At 53.5% G+C, this 23,095-nt stretch overlaps 1 protein-coding gene across 4 annotated transcripts in view; it reads right to left on the bottom strand.

Annotated features, from left to right (window-relative positions):
• Positions 1-1,900: 1,900 nt before the first annotated feature.
• Positions 1,901-23,095, bottom strand: part of SHISAL1 (shisa like 1) — a 73,109-nt gene continuing 51,914 nt past the window's right edge. For all 4 annotated transcript variants that reach the window (XM_046013654.1, XM_046013653.1, XM_046013656.1 and 1 more), the window contains exon 5: positions 1,901-5,131. In XM_046013654.1, the coding sequence (XP_045869610.1) occupies position 5,131 (1 nt within the window). In that variant the 3' untranslated portion in view covers positions 1,901-5,130. The remainder of the gene's footprint in view (positions 5,132-23,095) is intronic.

The raw sequence follows: 23,095 nt of genomic DNA, 5'->3' as shown, positions 1-23,095 counted from the left end.
ATTCGCTCAGGTCACCAGTTTGGTCCCACTGGACGCCCGTGGTGGCGGTGCCATCCGTGACTTGCGACCATGTGGCCCAGGGATCCACGTCCCCTGCCCCACCCCCGCCTGTTCATCAACTTCCTTCGGCGCCTGCACATTTTGGAGGGCGGTGAAGGGCAGTCCACGGGACCTCACTGCACCAGCCCGGGGGGTGCTGTTCCAGTGTGGTCCGTAGAAACGCTGTTCCTGGGGACCCAGGACCATTTTGCTGACAGCATCGTGAATGGTACCGTTGGAGGGTGGGCCCTGCCGCAGTCCTGAATGTCACTCTGTCAAGGGCAAACGCATTAGGGTTTTGATGTAAAGATAGGAGTTTTAGGGACAGTGGGACTAAGGGTCAGAGCACTCACCAAGCATCTCTCGAGCACCAACTGTCTGGCAGGGTCTGGTACTGAGAACTTGAGGGGTAGGGACAATGCCATCTCCAGGTCACTCTCACAGAGAAGCAAGCTATTTGCTTTGTGGATCTGGGCGTTCCTGAATGTTGGGGACAACCAATCACTTCTCGGGGGATCGCAGCCTCTCCCACGGACATGCGCCTTTCCCCGACATCTCCGTGTTCGGCAGGAACTGCTCCCAGATGCGCACTGGGTTCAGAGATGGACAAATATTTGTTGAACAGACGAAGGAATGCACGCATGAGCGAATGGATTTTCTAGAATCTTCTGTCTCTTGCGCCTGACTGCTCAGCTTCGACATCTGTTTTTTAGGCCACAGACCCCAAGGTTGTATCTGTCCCCTTGACTGCCATGTGCGGCTGTGTGTGTTGCAAGGCAGGCTGGGAGCCTTGTGGGGCGTCGGTCACACAGCAGGTGTGTGGGGTCTGTGCGCTGCAGGGTAAATGGCATCGCCCCAGCCTGGGCTGGTGATGGGCTCTGGGGCTGCAGGTGGCAGTGAGCACGGTGTCACCACTCCCTGGGGGGCTGGCTGCCCCCCCCGACCTTGCAGTCGGTTTATGGGGAGCACCTAGACCCCACCTGATACTCACCAGGTAAGCGGTAAGGTCAAGAACTCCTAAAAGTCCCTTCTATGACTCCGACCTCAAGTTCCCATAGCAGACCACGGGGGCGGGGAGGCAGAGACGGCTCCCTGTGATGACAAGGCTGCCCCTCGCCACGGACAAGAAGTGCCCCCAGTGACATCACTTGGGGCTGTCACGTGAATTTGGGTTGTTGAGGGATCTAGGAGACTCTAGTAGACACAATGGACGGGGTGTCAGCTGAACCAGTGGACAGGGCCTGGGCTGGAGGAAAGGCAGAGGGTCAGGACACCGACCTGGTGCAGACGAGGGTCTGGGGGTCTGCGCAGGGGATGGTGCCAGGCACGGCCACTCCCACAGTCTCACTGAGACTGAAATGACCTAGAGAGAGCTTTGGATTTGATGGTGAGCCTGGAAGTGTCTCTTGGCAGAAGGCTGTTATCCCACGTTCCTCACTGTGTTGTCCCCGATCCCATCCCCCACCCCCTTCCCAAGTCCTTTCCAGCCCTGGGGTCACATGTCCCTGAACGCTATTTTGCTCAGTGAAGGGAAGGACCACCTGCCCTTGCTAGCCGCTCGCCTATTTTTCTTAGGTAGCAGAGACCACAAGGGGGTCTGGATGCCCCCACTTGTGTGCACGTGTGTAGGTGTGTGTGTGGCGCATGCGTGTTCCTGTGTGTGTGTTTTCAACTAAGGCTCTTTCCTACCGGTCCCGGTCAGAGTCAGACGTGCCCCTGGGGGCAGCTCCGGGCCCATCGGCAGGGGCGGGCCACTCCCTGACTGAGGCTCAGGGTGACTTCAGAGGTTAAGGTGAGGGCCGAGGGCCTGGGTGTTGGTTCTGAATCGGTTCCAAAACACACAGATCACACCATACACAAGTGAGAGGAAAAGCAGACGCCGCTTGTCCATGACACACTGTTCCCAGCGGGAAGAGGCCTTGCAAGCAGGAGTCACGACACAGACCGGCGTCGGGCACAGATTCCCCGGGAAGGTACGCTGTCTTCTTCTTTCTCTGCTTTTTATTTCTCTTTTTGTACGAGGATTATTGTTACGGTTACAAATTACGTGGGGATAGCCAGAAGCTCACAGTAGAAAGGAAACAGAGGCAGCTTGAACAACTGGGTTTGGAAGTCACTGAAAACACTAACTCTGAAGATCTCTACTTGAACTTATCACTACCCTGTGTCTTATTCTCGGGGATACTCTACTGATTGGCACGGTGGCCTGCCACAGTAGGGGGTTGGGGGGGCGGGTTTTTGCTGGGACGAGCCGGGCTCCTGTGGGGTTTTGAGGAGCCCTGGACATTGTGGGGGGACACACTGCTCACACGTGCCTTCCCCGCAGCCGTGCCCTCCACTTGGGGTGCTCAGGCCCGGCACCCCATCGCACCCCTCAGCCACTCAGAGAGACGGTGACTGTTGTTTCCTCCCTCCCACGCCGCCGCCTGTGATGTGTGCCGAGCCACACGTGGGAGGCCTCCATTCCAACAGAATGTTCCGCCCCAAGCCCTGAAGGATCACAGGTCACTCCCGAAAAGACTGTGGGCGGGGGCCAGAAGCCAGCTGTAATTCTCGGGGCTGCGGACCGGGTGGGTCCTAGCCCTGGCTGGTGAGAGCAGCCTCTGGCTTAGGCCCCCAGGCCAGGGAGGCAAGGCGACCAGCTCTGTCTTGCCCAAGAAAGGACTCTGTAAGCAGCTGCGTGAGCATCGCCCAGGACCACAGGAGGCCAGAGACGCCAGCCCCCGAACACCTGGTCTGACTCCTTCCTCTTACCGAGGGGGAAACTGAGGGCGGAGAAGGCACAGGCCTGGCCCGAGGTCACACCGCTCTGAGTGCAGAGCTGACGTCAGAATCGGGGTCTTGTACCCGCCCCCCCGAACTTCGGATTCCCCCGATTCCCGAGGCTCTCACATCTGACGCAAGTGAGGGTTGACCCCCCCTGGGCCGGAGGGAGCTGGGTCCCTCTCCAGGGCTGCCCATAGCGTCCAGGGAAAGGAAGATGTGCCCGTCCCTACTCAACACCCCAAATAAAGTTTTCCCTCTTTGCTGCTGCCAAGCCATACACTTGGGCACCCCTGTCTGGGAGATGTGGGGAAACCACGGGTCTGGTCTGCCCCAGCCTGCCTGGTGAACTTGGGCAGGCCACTGGACCTACCTGAGTCTCAGGTTCCTAGTCCACGAAATGGGGAGAGTCCTTTCCTTATGGAGCTGGAAAATGCTTTATCAAAGGATGGGGTGTTGTGTCTGTACGCCTTGCAGAGAGCCTGGACTCCCTCCCCCTCAACCCCTCTGCCCTCCTGCCGGTTCCGGCCATCCTGGATTTCTTTGGATCTTTGAAAGCATCAAGCACGCTGCTGCCTGAGGGCCTTTGTGCTGGGATGCTCCCCCCCACCCCCCAACCCCGTCTTTAGTGCCCATGGCTGGCTCTCGCTTATCATTCGGACCGACCTTCACTGTCACCTGCTCAGAAAGGAATTCCCAGACCGCCAACCTCGACGAGCCCCTCACGAACAGTCGGCCCAGTGCTCAGCATCCTTATTCACGATTCGCTTCTCGCCGGCCCTTGCTCCCCAGCTCGCCGAGCAGCACCACGGGCATCACCCGCTCACTGGTGTGGAGTCCGGCTGAGTGCGGACACGCCATCATCAGACACGTTTGCTGAGCAGGGTCCACTGCACTAAGAGCTGGGGGAGATCTGGAATCTCCCCCGGTGGAATGGGTGTGTCTACACTGGCCTTGTGGTCCTTGGGGATTTATATGAAGGTTTCCCGGGCAATGCCCTTCTGTGTGTGTGCCCTTGGCCGGCGGGGTGGGTGGTGGTGGGGACCTCTGGGGATGGATGTTGTAGGCATCTGGGTTTGTGCGGAAATCTAAAGCGGACTGGTTTCTAGAAACTTCCCTTGGGGCTTCCACAGCCTTTGTCACTGTGTTCAGCTCAGATCTGTGTATCTATCCCACCCGATGGTGGCCTTCCTCCGGGGCAGGGACGCGGCCTGCCTGACTCATGGCCAGTTCCCATCACTGCCCAGCCTGGGGTCTGACACACAGCAGGTGCTTAACAGAACGTGCTGTGTGGATGAGGGTTTCAGGGCCGTGATGGTGGAGAACTTGGGACAACAGTCAGTCCACTGAGAGGCAAGGGGGGAGATGTCCCAGGGATTGTGCTGGGGGTCCCCTGGGCTGGGGAGTGTGGACTTTTGGTTCCCACACCCCTAAGATCTGGTCTCCTCTTGGCTGTGTGACCCTGGGCACCTTCCCTGCTCAGAGCCATTTCTGCAGAGGGCTCACCACACCCCCCTCCCGGGCCGTGAGAGAGGGAGTGCATGGAGACACGCGGCCCCGTGCCTGTCCCGTGGATGACCCGAGATGCCTCATCACCTATTATTACATTGTTAGGGGAGCAAATTCCATAAGAACAAACCCTCACTAGCATTTTCAAGTCCCCATGTCCTCTGAGACATAGCGGGACCATATGCCTCATGCTTGGTGACTCCAGGGCGTTCACGGCTGCCCGCTACAGCAAGAAGTCTGAACGGGGACGCTGACCAGGGCCCCCACCACTGGTGACCTGTGCCCATTAGGGGACTCGCGGGGATTCCAATAGAAACCAACACGCAACCAAACAAAAAGAACACCCCAAACCACACCTCCAAACACACACTTATGCACACACACACACACACTCACATTCAGTATTCTGACACAGGCCCACAGGCCACACTGGAGGGACTGGAGGCGAGGGGCCCACAGGTACGACGCACAGGCCTAATCCCTGCAGCTTGAATTAGCCGGAGCAGCTTTGTGCTGGTCATCCTGAGTCCACAATGGCGTCCCCTCTCAGAAGCCACCAGCCCAGAATGGGACTATTGCTTGCAGACGGGCGGCTCAAGACCCCCCTCCCTTAGAACCCCCGGCCCCCACCCCTGAGTTTGCTCCTAGTCTTAGAAGTCCATGGAAGGGGGTTGTGGGCACAGGTGGCATTTCTTCCTCTGCCACCGCCGCAGCCACCTCGGCTCTCCCTGGGGTCTCTGTTGACGTTGGTCTCCGTGGAGGCTGTGCCGGGTGCTTCGGGTCTCACCTCCCCCATCCTGAGGCACGGCAAAAGGGTTTTCTGAGGAAGCAGAAGGAAACAAAATATCATACAGTGTCTCCTCCGTGGGGAATCACTGAGGACACTTCTCTTGGGATTCAGTGCCCAGAGAAGTTAGGTTTCCTCTGACTGCATGACTTCTGGATACAGAGAACTATTTGACGTTAAGACTGGAAGCAAGACAAGCAAGCCTGCCTCCACTATGGCTTCATTCGGTCCTGGCACTCGTGGCCCATGTAATAAGACAAGAAAAAAAAGCATAGCATCTTAGGAGTGGAATAAAAGAAATTGAATTACAATTAATGGCACATTATTATATAATAGGCACAGAAAATCCAAGAGAATCAACAGGCTAATTCCTAGAACACGGTGCAGATACAGAGATATGGTCTTCAATCCGTGAGATTAGCAGTTTAATGTATAAAACCGACAATATTCCATCTGCCTCAACAGTTACCAGAGTGATTATGTGTCTTAGCTTGGGTCATCCCAGTTAACACCTGTTGTTCTGATATAATTTTTAATATTGTTCCTCTTTCATGCCAATAAGTGTTTTGATTTATATGATAAACTATACGGTCACCCTTGGTTTTAAAAACTAGAAAATATTGGGGCACCTGGGTGACTCAGTTGGTTAAGTGTCAGACTTCAGTTCAGGTCAGGATCTCACAGTCTTGGGACTGAGCCCCGCTACAGGCTGTGCTCAGCAGGGAGTCTGCTTGTCCCTTTCCCTCTGCCCCTTCCCTCCGCTCATGCGTACCCACTCTCTCTGTCTCAAATAAATAAAATCTTTTAAAAAAACTATCAAAAATATTAAGAACAGCCACAGATACCATTCATAATTATATAAAAGCCATTACAAATCTTGGAATCACATCACTGGATGTGACTGTATCCTACAAAGCCATGGAGAAGAAACCAGGGTGCTCCTCGCACAGGAATAGACCAGGAGACCAATGGGCAGGGTCATGAGGGTAAACACTGGCCCATGGGGTATGTACAGCTTTGACTGGCAGAGTCGCGATGGCACTATGAATCCCCCGTCTCCTATCCAATTATCAGGGCAACTGTCCAGTCACAAACCCTTACCTTTCTAGGCATCCTTGCAGATGGGTGGTCCCATGACCTGTCCTGTGTAAGTGGAAGTCCTCTGGGAAAGGGACATGAATCCAGATAAGAGTACAAGAAGGAGGGACACTCACTAATGTAGGTAAAGTGGAAAGCAGGAAGACGCCTGGTTCTGGTGGGGGCCCCTGATGCTCGTCTTCGTATCAGTGCAGCTGGACTTCCAATTATAGCTCTTAACCAATAAACCATCTTCAACCAAGCTCCAGTGGATGTTGGGAGGGGGTGGGGGCAGGGGAGAGTTGAGGGAGTGGCTTTGACGAAGCCCGCACAGCCCTTCTTTCCAGAGTAGCTGAGAGTCCAAGAAGCAGAGCCAGCCCCCTGCTCTCCATCAGCAGAAACGTGTGACGGGCTCAGGGTTGGGATGCCATAGAGCCTTCTCTGCAGCTTCCAGGACAAAGCCAGGTCCGGTGATCCCCCACTACCTGCTTTATCTTCCTCCATAGCATCCAACCTCTTCAGCACACCACAGATTTCACTGACTGTTCTAATTTATTGTTTGTCTCCCCCACCCAGAAAGTAAGCTACAAGAGGGCCACAGTGTCAGTGTGCCCGTATTGCCAGGGTCTGGAACAGTAACATAGGCAGGTTCTGGAACATAGTTTCCTAAGTATTTGTCGAATGAATGAATGAACCAAGAATTTAAAACCCAGATGGACCATCTTTCAAGTTTAACATCCACAGAAACACTTTTTGAACCTATTTTTGGAATACAGTTTCTGGGAGTCCTTCTTACATAAATTACTAGAGGACACACTTGGGAGAACCAAGGCCAAATGGGGTGAGTCTGGCAATGGTACCAACAGTGAGAATCCACTGAACTGTAGGACTGTCCGAAACAGATCTACGGATTAGGACTACTATAGGCAAGAATGAAAGAGAAAACAGAGAACTGGGGTAAATAACAAGAGATGGGAGGGTAGAGGTGAGAAGGGGGAGGGAATTTATGTAAACTATGTCTTCATCACTTACATGTAGGCATCTCAAGAACTGTTCAAAGGTTTAAGTAAAATTAGAGGTATAAGAGTAAACAGGGAAGAAAATCATAAAATATAATCAACTAAAGTCATTTGGTGGAAGTGAGAGAAAGGGAAGGCAAGTAGAAATATTCTAATTTGGACATTCTTCATATGTAAGGAGAAAATAAACATTGTCTAAAGAAATAGAGAATTAAGGGTATCATATCACAGTAGAATTATAAAGATAACCACAGGATCAAAAACACAGCTTTGCAAATTGTCAGAAGACACATACACAAAAAATAAAACAAAGAAAACAGAGACCATATGGTGGAAATTGACAACCCCCACAAAAGCTATAAAAGCAAAAAGCATATCACAAACCATGACAAAAGTAACACCAAATGTATCTGCCATGTCAGTAAATGTTAATGAACCACACACGCTGGCTTTAAAAAAAAAAAAAAAAAAAAAAAAAGATGCTCAGACCAGATTACAAATGAGATCTACTGAGGGTACAAGGAGTCACACAGGTTTCCCATAAAAGGATGGACGGATGATGAAAAGGCCGCGGGAGATGGTTTTTCAACATCAATGTACTTAATGTCACAATTCAAAAAAAAAGGGTCAGCAGAAACATAACAAACAAACAAATGCAAACCAAGAGAAATCAGGGGTCTTGATCTGAATATTAGATAAAGCTGAAGTCAGGGCGAGAAATACTGAATGAGAAAAAGAAGGGTACCATGCAGAGCTCAGGATGAAAGTTACCACGAGGGTCTTAAAGTAGTGAACGTCTATGCACCAAAGAACACAGCCTCTGCGTTGCAGAGCTGGAAATGTGGGAAGAAAAAGACAGAGTGTGCTAGTATGCCTGCATTTTGATTAACCTCTCCGTCCGTTACAGATTAAGTTGACAAAAACATAAATAAAAAGAGAGGGGGCCAAATACCTAATCAGTAAGATAGTGTGCGTGTGTGCATTCTATGTGTGCGTGTGTGTGTTTGCATGTGTGTATGCCTGTGTGCATGCAGTGTACACGCGTGTGCACGGGTGGTGCCTATGTGTGTGTGCATGGAACAGGATCTACTACCTATTCAAAAGGTCTTGAAAAAGGACACACAGAAAGTGACTATCACGCCCCAAAGAAAGCACATTCCAAAACTGAAAAATCAGATAACATTCTCTGATCATAATACACGAGAATCTGAAAATATTTATAATGAAAACCACAAAACAAAATGAACGCTACAACCAAGAAGTTTAAAAACTCTAAAAGAACTTGTGCATCAAAGAGAGAGCCAAGAAATTAAAATTTTGGAATATAGAGATAATAAAAATAAAAATACCGTATCTCAGAACTTCTGGGATGCTCAGGCAATGCTCAGGGGAAAATTTATAGCTTTAAATATTGATATTAATCAACAGAACACGAATTAATTATCCAATTCAAAAAGTTAGAAAAGGCCAAATAAGCTTAAGGAAGGCATAGGATGGCAACTGATAAATTAAAACTGAAATGAAGTTGAAAACAAAGGAAGGAAGGAATACATAAACCAAATTTCTGGTTCTTTGAAAAACACTGAAATGTTAGCTGTTGGTAATCCAGAGGCAGAAGGAGAGAGGATCAGGCTTTTGCCCCAGCTAATCTGCAGAATTTGTCCTGGTCAAGGTCACCAAAGGCCTCTGTGTTGCTAAATCCAGTGGTCAATTCTCAGACCTTTTCTTACTTGCCCCCTGGGCAGCGTTGACCCAGGGGATCACTCCTCCTGCCTCTGGGACACTCTGGACCCTCTCCTGCTTCTCCTCCTGCTTCTCTGGAACCTTCTCAGATTCCTCCCTTGGTCCCTCCCCATCTTTCCGTCTCCTCTCCTCCCCATCTCCGATCACTCCTAAGGAGCTCGTCTCCTTGCAGGGACTCGAACACTCTATACACTGATGGCTCTCTGGCCTCAAGCTCTCGCTTTATCTCCATAATGTCCACTTGATATCACCAACTGGAGATTTGCCACACATCTCAAACTTAACCTCCTCAAAACTAAAATCCAGATCTCCGCCCCAGTCAACTTTCCCACAGTTGTCCTGACCTCATTAAATAAAATTCTATCCTTCTAGTTGCTCGCATCAGAATCCCAGGGCTATCTCTGGCCCCCCACCTCCTCTCAAAGTCCACTCTGATCCGTTAGCTGCTTCCTGCATCCCCTTCTCCCACCACAGGTCCAGCCCACGGGGTTCCTGCAGCGGCTTCCTTGGCAGTCAGAGGGATCCTGTGAAAACCTGAGTCAGATCATGTCACCGCTCAGCTCAAAACCCTCAATGGCCTTCGTCCCACCAAAGTAGAACCCAAAACCTTCCTCTCTATCTTCTCCGATCAAGTCCCTATCTTCTCTTTTATTCACTCCACTCCATCCCTGATGGCTCCTTTTATGGGTCAGCTTGACTGGGCCCATAGGGTGGGGCCAGACACCCGGTGAAATATGATTCTAGTGTGTTCGGGAAGGTGTTTCTGGGAGAGACTCACATTTGAGTCAGGTGACAGTGTAAGCCGACAGCCCTTCCCAGTCCACTGACAGCCCGAAGAGAACGCACCGACTGACTAGGGGAGAATTCCTTCTTCGCCTGGCTGTCTTCCGACTGGGACGTCGGTCTTCTCCTGCCTTCAGACTTGGACCCATACTAGCGCTCACACCAGCAGCTCTCCTGGGTCTCCAGCCTGCCAGCTACAGATTGTGGGACTGCTCAGCCTCCAAGATGGCACGAGCCAATTCCTTGTAGTAAATCTCTTTATACATTTATGCCTATATCGACAGGGTGTCAATAGCTATATGGCGTATCTATACGGACAGGTGTCTATTTCGACAGCATCTACAGTGTGCTTCCATTTATAGCGTGTCAATATCTATGGTGTTCTATATCTAGAGCCTTTCTATATATCTACAGTGTATCTATATCTAAGGTGTGTCTATCTTTGTCTACCGCATGTCTATATCTTCAGGGTATCTATTTCTATAGCAGGTCTGTATCTACGTGTCTCTTTATGTATGTATGTCTCTATCTATAACGACAATGTAGCTATATCTACCCGTGTTTCTATCTATAACCACAATGTATCTATGTCTATAGCAAGTCTGTATCAATAGCTACCTCCGGTCTATATCTATAGTGTGTCTATATCAGTATCTACAGTGTGTCAGTATCTACTTCTACATCTGCCCATTGGTTCTGTGACTAACACACCCTGGCACCCATCTCTTCTCCCAGATAAACACAGGATTCTTCTCTCATGGCCCTCAAGGCCCCTGTGCCCGAGTCCCTCTGTGACTACCCGATCAAGTTGCACTTTCTCAGACTCCTTCTCTGCTCTCAGACTGCTTTTCTCTAGCACTTACTACATTCGAATAGTCCACGGATTTTACATAACTATTTAAAAAAAAAATCTGTACCTCAAAGTAGTGCTTTTCGTTGGTTTTGGTGCACAATCGTGTCCCCAGGGCCAATAATGATGCTGGACATGGAGCAGGTGCTCGGTAGAATGAGGCGAGCAGACAAATCTCGAGAGAAGAGCCAGGGAGCCTACCCACTCAACTCTGTCCAACTAAACCAGAAAACCTCGACCAAATGAGTGAATTTCCAACAAAACAGAAATTACCCAAAGGATCCAGGAGGGGAGAATCGAAACAGACCAATTGCCAAGAAGAAAAACTGTCAGATCGCAAATCCAAAGTCTAAAATAAGAGCGATGCAAATTAAAGCCACAAGGAGACCGCGCCCTGGAGCACAAATGACAGGACACTGCCGCATCCTTGACTCATCACGCTGGCAAAGATCAAGAAGGTTGAGGCCTCCCTGTGTCTGCTGGATTATGGCGGGGCGGGTGGGGGGCAGGGCGGACAGCCTCTGCTGCACCGCTGGTAGGAGGAACACCAAGGTCATTTCTGGAAAGCAGCTGATGTGCCGCTAAGATTACAGATGCACGTGCCCCGTGACCCGGCAATTCCACTGAAAAATTATCCTCCAAACATGTGCACAAAGGCAAAGTATGCGGCACCTCGTGCATACCCCATAGCCCCAGCAGCGGAGTTTAGGATCCATGGAATGCCCATCCGTGGGGCACTGGGTTCAAAGGGACGGCTCGCCATTTGTGAAGGATGCAGACATCCGAAAGGCCCAAGCAGCTGTCCGGGAGGGCAGTCTGTCAGCTGACTCCTGCACATCACGCTCACGTGCCTCCCATTCTCCGGTCTCTGTCCCAGGGGTCCTTGGGGTTGGTGACTTTCATCCTGTCTACGTGTGGAGGACGCTTTCCTGAACTGTAGTCGCGAACATCCAACCACCTCCTGGATCTCCCCCTCCCATGCCCAGCAGGTGTCATTCTTGACTTCTTCTCAGTCCCCCACTCCGCTGACAGCTGCTCCATTCTTCCAGTAGCTCAGGTCCAAAGAATGCGAGCTGTCCTCGACTCCTTTTGTCGCACGCCCAGGTCCAACCCATCAGCCCGTCCCATCAGTTCGAAATACCCGTAGAATCCCACCCATTCCACTGTTGCTGCCGTGGTCCAAGCCACAGACCTCAAGGACTTCAATACTCTTAGCTGATTTCTCTGCCCTCACCTCCCTACAGTGTATTCTCAACACAGAAGCCAGAGTTTCCTGTGCTTTTGATATATTTTCAATATATATATTAAATCTTTTCTGCTTCAAACTCTCTAGTGGTTTCTTATTTCCAAAGCTCGGGGGACTCTCTATGTTGTCTCCTTGTACTTTTCCAATGCGGCCTCCTTCCTATTCATGCCCTTTTGTCATCCTCTCCAGCCACATGGATCTCTTTGTGGCTCCTCCAACATTCCTGGGTGCTCCTGCCCCAGGGCCTTTGCACTTGCTGTTCCCTCTGCCTAGACATCTGGGCAGAGCTCGTTTTCTCAGCAACCTCAGGCCGTTGTGCAGACGGCTCTTCAGGGAGGACTTCCTGACCCTTCTACATCCCCCAAGGCCCTGCTCAGTGCTCACTGCCACGCTCCTCATGGACTCATGTGCTGTTTCCTTCATTTGAGAACTGTCTTCCCCCCACCCCATCTGTTCCATGATGCAGGTCTTATCTGATGCTGTGTTTTCTGCTCCCTCTCAGCCCCAGGAACTCAGGTGGGGGGAAGCATGGAACAGATGATTCAGACTCTGGCCTTGGGGACCCCACCTGGAGGGGCAGATGGTGACATCAGGTAGGAAAATGCTGAGACAGAGGATGTCCCGGGGGCCAAAGGAAGAGGTAAGTCACAGGAAGCTTGCAGAGGAAGTCCAGGTGGTGGTCTAGACATTGCTTGGCTTCCCCCATGGACAGGGAGCTCACTACCTCGCAACCCATTGTCCTCAGACTTGTCCTCCCTGCCTCTAGTGGCCCTTCTGAGACACGGCACCAGCAGCAATGTCCCTCCTCCCTCGTCTTTGCTCCTCCAGGCTGATGTGGAAATGAGGCTCTCCTTTCTCTGAGGGGACGCAGCCTCATTCCTGACCTTGGCCAAAGCCTCCATGAGGTTGTCCCTGCTTCTGGGCCCCATGGCCAGGCCAGCCTCTATATTTCCCCAGAGTCCTTTCTCTGGAGAGCAAAATCTGCTCCAGTCACTGCCTAGAGGGAGATATGTGGGGATGGCAGGCATGAAATTCAGGCTGGTGGAACCATGCGTGGGTGCATGAGTGTGTGAGTGTGTGTGTGTGTGTGTGTGTGTGTGTGTGTAGGTGGGGCGGGGTATGCTGAGAGCTTCTCGATATTGCTCTGTTTCACAGTGGGAACGTGGTATTGACCACTCTTTTTTATGCCTCATATATGAATTTTACATATATTCTTTTATATAGAACGAATTACTTTGAAATCAATAATGTTAAAAAATTGGTCATGGTTTCTTCAAAGGGAAACTTTTGATGCCTTAGCTGGGCACCTGGAGCCTCTTTCCACGTGGTCTCCACTTCAAAGGACTCCCCAGAATGCCCCTGTGTTCTCCCACATGCTGGGAGCACCTTCCCTTTCTCCACTTGGCAAACTCCTACTCATCCTTCAAGACCCTGCTCACAGGGCATCCCTTCCACACAGCGTGACTTTGTGACAGTCAGGACCACGTGGCGCTGGCATCCCCTCCCACCAAGGGGCTGGGGGGCCGTAATGGCCACTGGTCCTGGGGCAGGCCTGGGTTTGGGTCTCTGCTCTACCCCTTGCCAACTGTGTGACCCTGGGCAAGTCACTTCACCTCTCTGGGCCTCAGAACCCACCTGATGCTGCTCCAGGCCTGTGGGACCATCCTCCTCGCTGGCCAAGGGTGACTTTCACTGCTGTGGACCCTCCCTGCCAGGCTGGCTCTCGGGCTTGGCCCATCAGCCCCTGCCCTAGGGGATACCATGCCTCAGAGCAAAACTTCAGCAAAGGTCAAGTTCAGTTCTGCTTTTGTGGCTACCATGCCTCGGCCAGGCAAGGAGTGCAGGGAGTACATGTCCCTGTCCCTGGGGCTGTCGGTCCTCCTGGGCACTTTGCAGATGGCCTGGCCCCTCATTGCCAAAGCCCGGCAGAACCTGGGGACAAGTGGCCGCTGCTCCCCTCACTCAGTACCCAGGCCAATGCCTCCGACCGGGTCCTTCTGGAAGCCCTCACCGGTGGCATCTTCTGCCAGGCTTGCATCGGCTGCTGTGGGCACAGACCTGCGTCAGGTGTGGGCTCTTCCCTTGAGGGCTTTGAGCTGTGGGAGAGCCACACAGGGGCCCCCAAACAAGAGTGGGAGGTCCACGTGGCGTCAGGGGTGAGGTCCTGGGGGCCCTGGGGGCAGGGACTGGACAGAGGCAGAAGGGGGGCTCAGGGAAACCTCTTGGGGAGCCGGCGCCTGAGCAGGTCAGGAAGATGAGGAAAGTATGCAGGAGGAGGGACACAGCCTCAGTCAAGGCCATTCAGAGGCTCGTAGTGGGCGGCCAGCTGCTCCTGGCAAGGGTGCGTCTGGAAATGTGGCTGTCACTGAGCACTTCCCCTGCCAGGAGAAGGCGTTTGGACAGGATCCTGGGGCTCTGAGAGCAGGCACGGGCACTGCTCGTTCCTGATTCTAACAAGGGCAGGAGTCTGGGCTGATGGGTGTTGGCTATTTCTTCTGTGCAAGCACTTTCCACGCACGGTCTCACTCAGCTCTCCTTGCGAGGCAGGCACACCATTTCCCCCACGCACAGAGGGGGAGACTGAGGCTCAGGAAGGAAATGGAACTTGCCCAGGGTCAGGTGTCTAGTGAGCGCAGCCTGGGATGCTTGCCCCTGTGCACGGCCCTTGCTCTGGTGCAGGGGAGTGGGCTGGCGGGCTGGGGGCAGGTCCCTGGCAGGGCGGTGGGCCACTGCAAGCCCCCCGGAGGGGAGAGGTGCAGAGCCTGGGCCCCGGGCGGGTGTCGGGCCCAGGAGGAGGGAAGGGAGGAGGAGTGTCCCAGCTGCAGTCTGCAGCCTGACAGGGAAGATAAGACGGAGCACCTGGCAATTTGAATAACAATGAACGTTTCCAGAAGGCTGGGAGAGTCGGTGACAATAACCGTTAACTGACAAAAGCAGAGGAGTCACGAGGCCCAACAGACTAATTGCCAGGTGAGCTGCAGACAATATGGTCCTCGGAGCCATGATAGCTGGGTTTGTGGGGCGCTGACTCGGTGCCAGGTGCAGGGCTAGGAGCTTCCCGCAGCCTTCCACCGCAATCCCATGGCAACCCCAGGAAGTGGAGGCCTAGGGTCCCCATCTTACAGGGGGCCAATGGGGCAGGCATGCTGAGGACAGAGCTCTTAGCCACAAAAGAGGCGGTCTTGGGAGGCTGCCTGGAGGAGGTGTGTTTGTGTAACACAAGCGTTGGGAAGATATAACATAAAACCACCATGAGTCACCCCTCACAATTCAGGCCCCCAAAGAGGTTCCTATCCCGGTCCCCAGAGGTGAATGTGGCCTCACACAGCGAAAAGGAGTCTGCTGGTGGGGGTAGGTTGGGGACCCCTCGATGGGCACTTCGTCCTGGGTTATGCAGGTGGGCCCGGTGTCGTGACAAGGGTCCTTCAAAGAGGGGTCCAGGGGGCCAGAGTCAGAGAAGGCAAGGTGAGGACAGAAACAGGTCAGAGCAGAGTCAAGATTGAAGGCACGAACCACGGAACGTGGATGCCTCTGGGAGCTGGAGACGCAAGAGAGCAGATTCTCCCCTAGAAACTCCAGGAGGGGCCAGCTCGGCCGACAGCTGGACAGCAGGTGTTCCTAAGACTCATCTTGAACTTATGGATCTGGGCTTCATATCCTCCTTCCTCGTGTTAGGCGAGAGCTAGGAGGTGAGCACGGGCGCGGGTCCCAGCTCTGAGCACTTAGCGTGGACGTGGTCCATGGCAGGTGGGACGGGGGCAGCCCTCCTCTCCGAAGTGCCCCGGGGAACACAGTCCTTTCCTGCTCACTGGGTCACCAGGAAAGATGAGACGCTAACCCAACAAAGATCTTATTTGTGGACAAACTGGAATTACTTTGCATTTTATAGGACACTGTGTCATTTGAAAGACTCGAATGTGAAACCTCACTTTCTTTCCCGGAGAAAGAAGATAGCTGTCATCCCGGGGAATGGGAGGCGGGGTGGGGGGGGGGGCGTGGGGGCGTGGCTCTGGTCGTCGGCTCTTCCCCGCACATTCCACAGACAAGTGTTGTGTCTGTGTTTCTAGGAGCACACCCACTGCTCTGGGGGGTGGGGACAGGGACGATGCATCGTGGGAGCAATGGGCAAAGGGCAGGGCATCTGGTCCTGGCGTCTGAGGCCAGGGGGCCACATCCCTTAGGCTGTCCCTGCTCCTCTGAGGACACGCCCCTTTAAGTCTCTGGACACCATGCCTCCTGGTTTCCTCCTGCCTCACGGGCTGCTCCCCCCTCACTGACTTCTTTCCCAGTTCCTCCCTCCACCCCAAGAGCTCCTACACATTTCATCCTCCCCCCAGGTGACATCCAGTCCCTCGGATTCCATGACAAATGCCCTTGGTCAAGTTCAAGCTGGCTGTAGCCTAGACCTTCCTCTGAGATCCGGCTAGTCTGTGGCCCCAACATGACCCCCTGAGGCTCACAAGCATCTCAAACTTCAGACATCCCACGCCGCTGGTACCCAAAGCCACACGCACCCCTAGGGTCCCATCTCAGAAAATCCCATCAGTGTATCCCCGGTGGCTCGGTCCAGGGTCCCAGCTCTCCCCTCCGGAGCCCCCCTCTTCCTTACCATCCCCCCCTCCCCAGCCAGCCTTGCAGGTGATGCCCCCGACTTTCCTTCCGAGGCACGAATGTACCAGTGTCCTCTGCCCCAGTGCCAAGGACCTGGCTTATCGGGCAGGCTGCGGGGAGCCTGGAAGGGCTGACCAGGTCGGCGCCCCACAGACACGGGGCCCATGGGGAGCTGTGCCTGGCTCGGGGAGCTTCATTATCCCAGTCCTGTGTGCCGACTCCCTCCCAGCCCCTCACCCTCCTGACTTCTGGATGTTTCTTGGGGAGCTCGGGGGGGTCTTTAAACATCGACATCCCGAAGGTTAATTTTTAATGCCACTTTGGTAAATATTTGATGCCACGGCTTTTGCAAGACAGCCGCGTTGCGCCTTCAGCGCCACAAAGGGATGGAGACGGAGACGCTGTCCTCTTCGACCGCGGCCTCTGTCACGGCCCCACCTCCTCCTGCTCTACAGAAATAAAAGACTCCCCCTTTGCTTCCTGTGATGAATTTTTCAAGGGCTTTCCACATCCATTCTGGTCCCCAATCGGCGTCTCCATTAGCCAGAGAGAAGGTCAGAGGGGTTTTAAGTTGAAAGATGCCGCGGAAGCGTGCTGTCGCATGGGGAAAGCGAAGCCTGGGGAGGGACGAGGCTGCCCAAGGTCAGACAGTGAGCCGGCGGCGGAAAGAGACCGACAAGCAGCCATGACTCCCAGCCCAGGGCTCCGCTCCAGGCACTGGGAACCGCAGGAGGACCCAGACTGTCCATGGCCTCCCCCATCCAGTGGGCACAGATGTGATAACAGAACGCATGGGCCTGGCTGTGATGAGAGTGGGGAGCAGGGAGGGAGGACCTTGGCGCGAGGGTGGGGGCCTCAGGGAGAAGAGCAGCCTGAGCAAGGTTTTGAGGGATGAGTAGGAGCTCGGTGCAGGGGAGGGGGTGGGGAACCCAGTGAGGTGACCAGGCTGGGAGGCGGGTCTCACGGGAGGAGACAGGGTCTGACATATTCTGTGTACCCAGCCCTGGACGGGAGGGGAGCCCAGGCTTTGGTCCCTATTTTGCAAATCCTTGTGAAATGAACGTGCCTCCCAGCTCTGGAGCTGTCTGTACCTCGCCCTTGACCACGGCTCCCCGAGCCCTGGCCCTGGCTCTGTCCCAGTCTCTGTGTTCCCTCCTGGGGACCGCTGACCCGAGGCTGTTTTTATGTTATTGCTCCCTGGGCTGCCTCAAATACCCCTGCTCGTGCCCACAGCCCTTTCTCAGTCCTCGGGCTGGGCCAGAGGTGGCGGGAGGGGCCGAGGCTGGAGCCAGGGTCATAGCCAAGCACGAGAGAGTGCACACAACACACACTCTGCTGCACACACACAGGATGCAGACATCCCACTACACACACTGAGACCAAACCACACACACACGCGCGCACACACACACACACACACACACACACACACATCCTGGTCTCTGGCTTTGCTGCCTGGCCTCAGAACCAGAGAGAAGGCCGTATCTCCTGGGCAATATGCTCCAAGCCCACCATCCCTCCTGGGGCCTCCCGCTGCCCACCTGGCACACACTTGTCCCTCCTGCCCACCTGGGACCTGCCTCTGGCCTCAGGATGCGCGTTCCAGCCCCGTACGTCCGCACCGGTGGGGCAGAGCTCGGGGCTCCGGCCACAGCCAGCGGCAACAGGCCCCATCACGCCCTGCCTGGGTGCCTGGCTCCGCCCCTTCTCCAGCGGGGTCCTTCCTCATGGGTGACAACACCACACGCCCCTCGGGTCAGACCCTACAGCCGTCCGGGGTGCCCCCTTCCTTGCGCCCAGGCCCCATCCCTCCGTCATCCTGTCTGCACCGCCTCTGAAACATTTCCAAAGTAGCTCAGCGGCCCCCAAAGTCTCCTCCCGGGGGCACAGCAATGGCCTCCCCACGGCCTCCTTGGCTCCACTCCTGCCTCCTACCGCCGACCTTGCCCATGGCGGGGGGCTCTTGTCAAAGCTCCCATCTGACCAAGTCACTCGCCGCTCAAAGTGCATGGCTGCCCCATGGTTTCCTGAAACCAATGGACACGATCTCTGCCGTCGAGACAGCCGCCCCGTGGTGTCCTGCCTTTCCTCCCTCTGCTGATGCCACCAACCACGAGAGGCTCCATCCCGAGGTGGATTTTCAGGGGAGAAGGTAGCGGCGGTTCACTACACAGACACCTTGGCCGGGGACACATCTGGATGCCAGAGGGGATGAAGACGTACCCCACAGGGTCATGTGAGTGACGGCATCAGGGCCCAGGTGGGCCACAGCCGCTGGGCTGACGTGGAATAAGGCATTTATCATAGGAGTTCCTGTTGCCACACTCTGGGACAGCGAAGGTCGAGGACGGGGAGTCAAAGGCTCAGAGAAGTGTCCCTCAGCTGCACTGGGTGGGAGAACGGGACCCATCTGCAGGGCACTGGGAGCTGAGAGGCAGCCAAGGGACCTGGGGTCCATGGGTCCATGGACCCATGGAAGGGTCTTGCTTTCCGTGAGCAATGTGGGGCATGTCTGTGGGATGTGCGGGCTGGGGTCAGCAGTCAGGAAGAAGAATCGGATGCAGACGGAAAATCTGTGACACACGGGGGGCCGGGGGCACCTTTGTAGCCGTGTCTCTCTGGCTTTGAGACCTCTAGGCCCAGTGATGCTGTTTGGGGCTTCCAGAAACTCAGACAACTCTGGCCAGCCTTGCCAGGGAAGTGGATTCTGGGATACGAAGAGCCCAGGCTAAACAATCTAGCACAATCTATCCCTTTTTCTTGTCTGGCTGATGAGCTATGACATAAACTCTCAGCAACTTCACACTGGGAGAAGGGGCGGAGGCAGTGTTGGGAAGGGACCCCTTTCCCTGCAGCGAAGTAGACAGAGACCAGGAAAGGTGGAGATTTTGGAGGTCCCAGCACATCCTCAGATGGCTTCCCCATGACTGCCCTGCCAGGCACGGATTATTGGCTTCCCTGCCAACGTCTCAGAGAGGTGAAGCAGTTTGCCCAAGGACACACAGCTGGGCAACACAGAGCTGGGTGCCAGCCCAGCCCAGGGGGTCTCGGGGGACACCAGAGTCCTTGTTGCCACCTAGGGGGCTGCCCCACCCAGGGATTCCTGAAGTCACAGGTCCCAGGACTTGAGGCGGGTTGGAACCACACCCAGAGCCTGCGGCCCAAGCCATCAGGCAAAGAGCTCTCCCCAGAACCCTCCAGGGCACCTCAGAAATAACAAGAAGCCTATTCTGGAGGGCGTGTATGAGGAGCCGGCGCCCTCTCGGCCAGCAGGCGAGCGTTGGTTTCCATCATTCTGACGGCAGCGGGATGCCCACGCAGGAGTCTCACTGCGCAACAAGCATTTATTCCTGGAAGTAAATATTTTCACAGCTAAGGCCAGAGTTTGAATGATGGATGGAACAAAGAAGGGAAGGTTCCCGGGTCCTCCCTGGTCTATACCGATGGAGATAAATTCCTGCTTCTTACGCTTGGGTTGCCCAGTCTCGGAGCCCGGCCCATCAAGAGCCCCTGAACTAAAGGGTTCAGAGCACATTACGGCTGTGGGCTCAGCCTCATGGCAATCCTGTAGCTTCCCCATTACCCTGCTGCAGCCCAGGGGGCAATCAGATAGCATTCCTGTCTAATTGACGTGAAGGAACATCCTCTCTTCTCGCAGGCAATGATCCCCCAGATTTGCCCAGGCCTCCGTGGAAACATCTCTTGGTTAATTGCTCGCTCAAACTGGCATGTTTGTTTACACAGGAGCGGGCCACAGTGACTGGGTTAGGGAATTTTAATTGAATTCAGACCAGTGTACTGGTTGGGCAGCATGCGTAGGGCCGCGTGGCTGGGAGTGGGGACAAGGATGAGGCATGTCTGACCACGTGGGTCACCTGGCAGCATGCCCCTGGGAATGGGGCGCCGTGTGGCTGAGCCCCTGCTCTGTGCCAGGTTCCTGGTGGGCTCCATCTCTGTCCTCCCAATTTTCACATCCAGGCAAAGGAGCTTGGGAGGAACCAGTGACTTGCCCAAGGTCACAGGGCCTATGGATCTGGTCGGCTGGACTCGTGGTCCTAGCTCGTCCCCCTGGGCCCAGAAGCAGCGAACCTATCTGGAACTTAAGCCGAAAGAGGGCTCCGCAGACAGTCAAGTCTGCCATTTTGGACTTTTCCAGAAACTTCTGTAAGGTATACTCACCCTGTGACTGAGTACATTGATTTTCCAGATAAAGTAAGTGGCCAGGATTGATTTTCTGCAAATCACTGGTTGGGGCTCCTTGCGGGAGGGGCTGTGGCTCTCTTATCTTTTAGTCCCTGCACTTGGCCCCGGCACCGCCAACCCTCAGCCAGCACAGGTTGACGGAGTGAACTAATGGCATCCGGCCGCATGCTCACCACGGTGTACTCTGGTGCTGGGAAGCTGAAGTGGACAGGGCTGGCAAGTTTGCATAGGGGCAGAGCAAGATGTTCCCTCCAGGGACCAAGAGCCGGATGGGTGATCGGAAGTTCTGACTGCTCCTCCTGCCTTCTCATCTCCCTTATTTTCTTTGTTCCTGGAAGGAGCAGCCACTGGAAAGGGTGGATGAATCCCCTTTCCAGGACCACCTTGCCTCTTGCCCCGGCTACAATCGCCCAGGATTCCTGCCTAGGGGTGTTCCTGGAAGCACCGGGATCCAGTTTCACAAGCAGGGACGGACACGTTCACTGCTCCACACTAAAAGTCACAGACACAGTCGGAGGTGCTGAACACGTGAGTGTTTGAAACATCACGTGCAGTGGCATGCCAGTGAACATTTAAAGACCAGAGCTCGAGAGGACCCATTGCCATGGTGTAAATACCGTCAGTGGAATGTCAGAGTTGGGAAAAGATGCAATAACCAGTATTATGTAAGTTTCACTACACACACCCAAGGGATATAAAAGCTCCAGAGCATAGATGGTAGGAAATGTAGCAAAATCACGAGGAAGTAACAAGTGTCGCATGTCTATTACTTTCGTGTTTCATATAATTTATTTAATTGTTGGCTTATATCATTTCATTTTTATAGCAGCTGTATTCAACAATGGGCTCACAAAATCCCTAAAAAGTTAACTACTAGCTTTTGTGAGCCAGTGCAAGGAAGCCCCATCTGGGGCTATGTTTATACACATGTTTTAACATTTTTTTTTTTAAAGATTTTAGTCATGTATTTGTCAGCAAGAGAGCCCAAGCAGGGGGAGTGGCAGGCAGAGGGAGAAGCAGCCTCTCCAATGAGCAGAGAGCCCAGGGCAGGACTCCATCCCAGGACCTGGGGATTGTGACCTGAGCCAAAGGCAGAGGCTTGACCAACCGCACCACCCAGCTGCCCTATACATTTGCTTTAATGTGTATTAGGAAAAATAAAACTCTTAAACCAAAGATGTGATTGCTTAGAGCAAGTCTGAGGTTTTTTTTTTTTTTTCAAAAAGCAACTTGAATTAAAGCCAATTAAAAATGTATTAAATAAACAGTACAGGGGAAGGAGATACACAGGCAAGAGCAACACCCAGGAGCAAGTTTGGAAAACAAAAGTTGCTTTATGGAAATGCCTTCAATTAACACCTGTCTTGGGGGCAGTAACATAGATGGGCAACCCACGAGAGAGGTAATATAGTTAATTAACAAGTGAAAAGAAAGGTGTTCAGTCTCGGCTAACAATCAAAGAAACGCAAACCACTAAAAAATGAGGGGGTCCCACCCTCGTAAGCTGCGGCTGGTGACAGTCCCCGTGGGGAGGAGCTTGGCATTGGTACAAAGAGCCCTACAACAGCCATGCCCCTCGACTCAATCATTTCCCGGCCTGAAATGTATCCAGGAGAAATACGTCATAAAAGGGAAAACCATAAACACTTAAAGGTGTTTATTGCTGCCCCTAATCTTCTGGGGTATGTTTGCCCTCCTGCAGTATTATTTGTCGTAATAAAAACAACCGTAAGCTGTACAAGGCCTTGCTGCAGGGGAAAAGCACAGTAAGACTAGCACATGGGTACTACTACTGGGTAGCTACTAAAATGATATTTAGAAAAATGAAGTAAAACCACAGGGTAATGGCTAATTTAATGCTAAGTGAATATAATTAGAAAGCAAAACGTGAACATCATTATTAGGAGAGTATTAACCCACGTGCATAAGAAAGCAGAAAATGCAAAATACCCAGAGTTGTCTGGGGGGTACTGTGTGGCCTTCCTCTCTGTTCTACTTGCCTCCTAATAACCACAACAATAATTACAATTAGAGTGTCTCAAGGCACCTGTCACTTGTTGGGCCCCGTGATAACCCTCGCGATCATCCCACAGGGCAAATCTACCTGTGTCCATTTTACTGACAGGGAAAGTGAGGCCAGGAGAAGTTAAATACTTTTCACAGGCAGGAGGCAAATAGGGAGCTGCCAGGTAATGGACAGGGACACCTATAGTTGGATAGACGGGGACACCTGGCTGCCTCAGCATCTCCTCTGGGCTCCAGAGAGATTCTGAGGGCTGGGAAAGACCTTCACAGATCTTCACAGCCAGAGGGAAGATGAAGCCGCTGCCCCCAGACCAAACCAGAGCAGCCACACGCCCCCTGGAGGATGCTACAGAGCCAGTTCCGGGTCAGCACCACACCAAATTCTCAGCTGCTGTTGGGCCCCGGCCAGAGAGGGTTTGGTGTGCTAGTGCCTGGAGCTT

Source organism: Meles meles, chromosome 7 (genome assembly GCF_922984935.1).
Source record: "Meles meles chromosome 7, mMelMel3.1 paternal haplotype, whole genome shotgun sequence".
Taxonomy (NCBI): Eukaryota; Metazoa; Chordata; class Mammalia; order Carnivora; family Mustelidae; genus Meles; species Meles meles.
The sequence above is the reverse complement of the archived record's forward strand: the minus strand, read 5'-3'. Positions and strand labels throughout refer to the sequence as shown.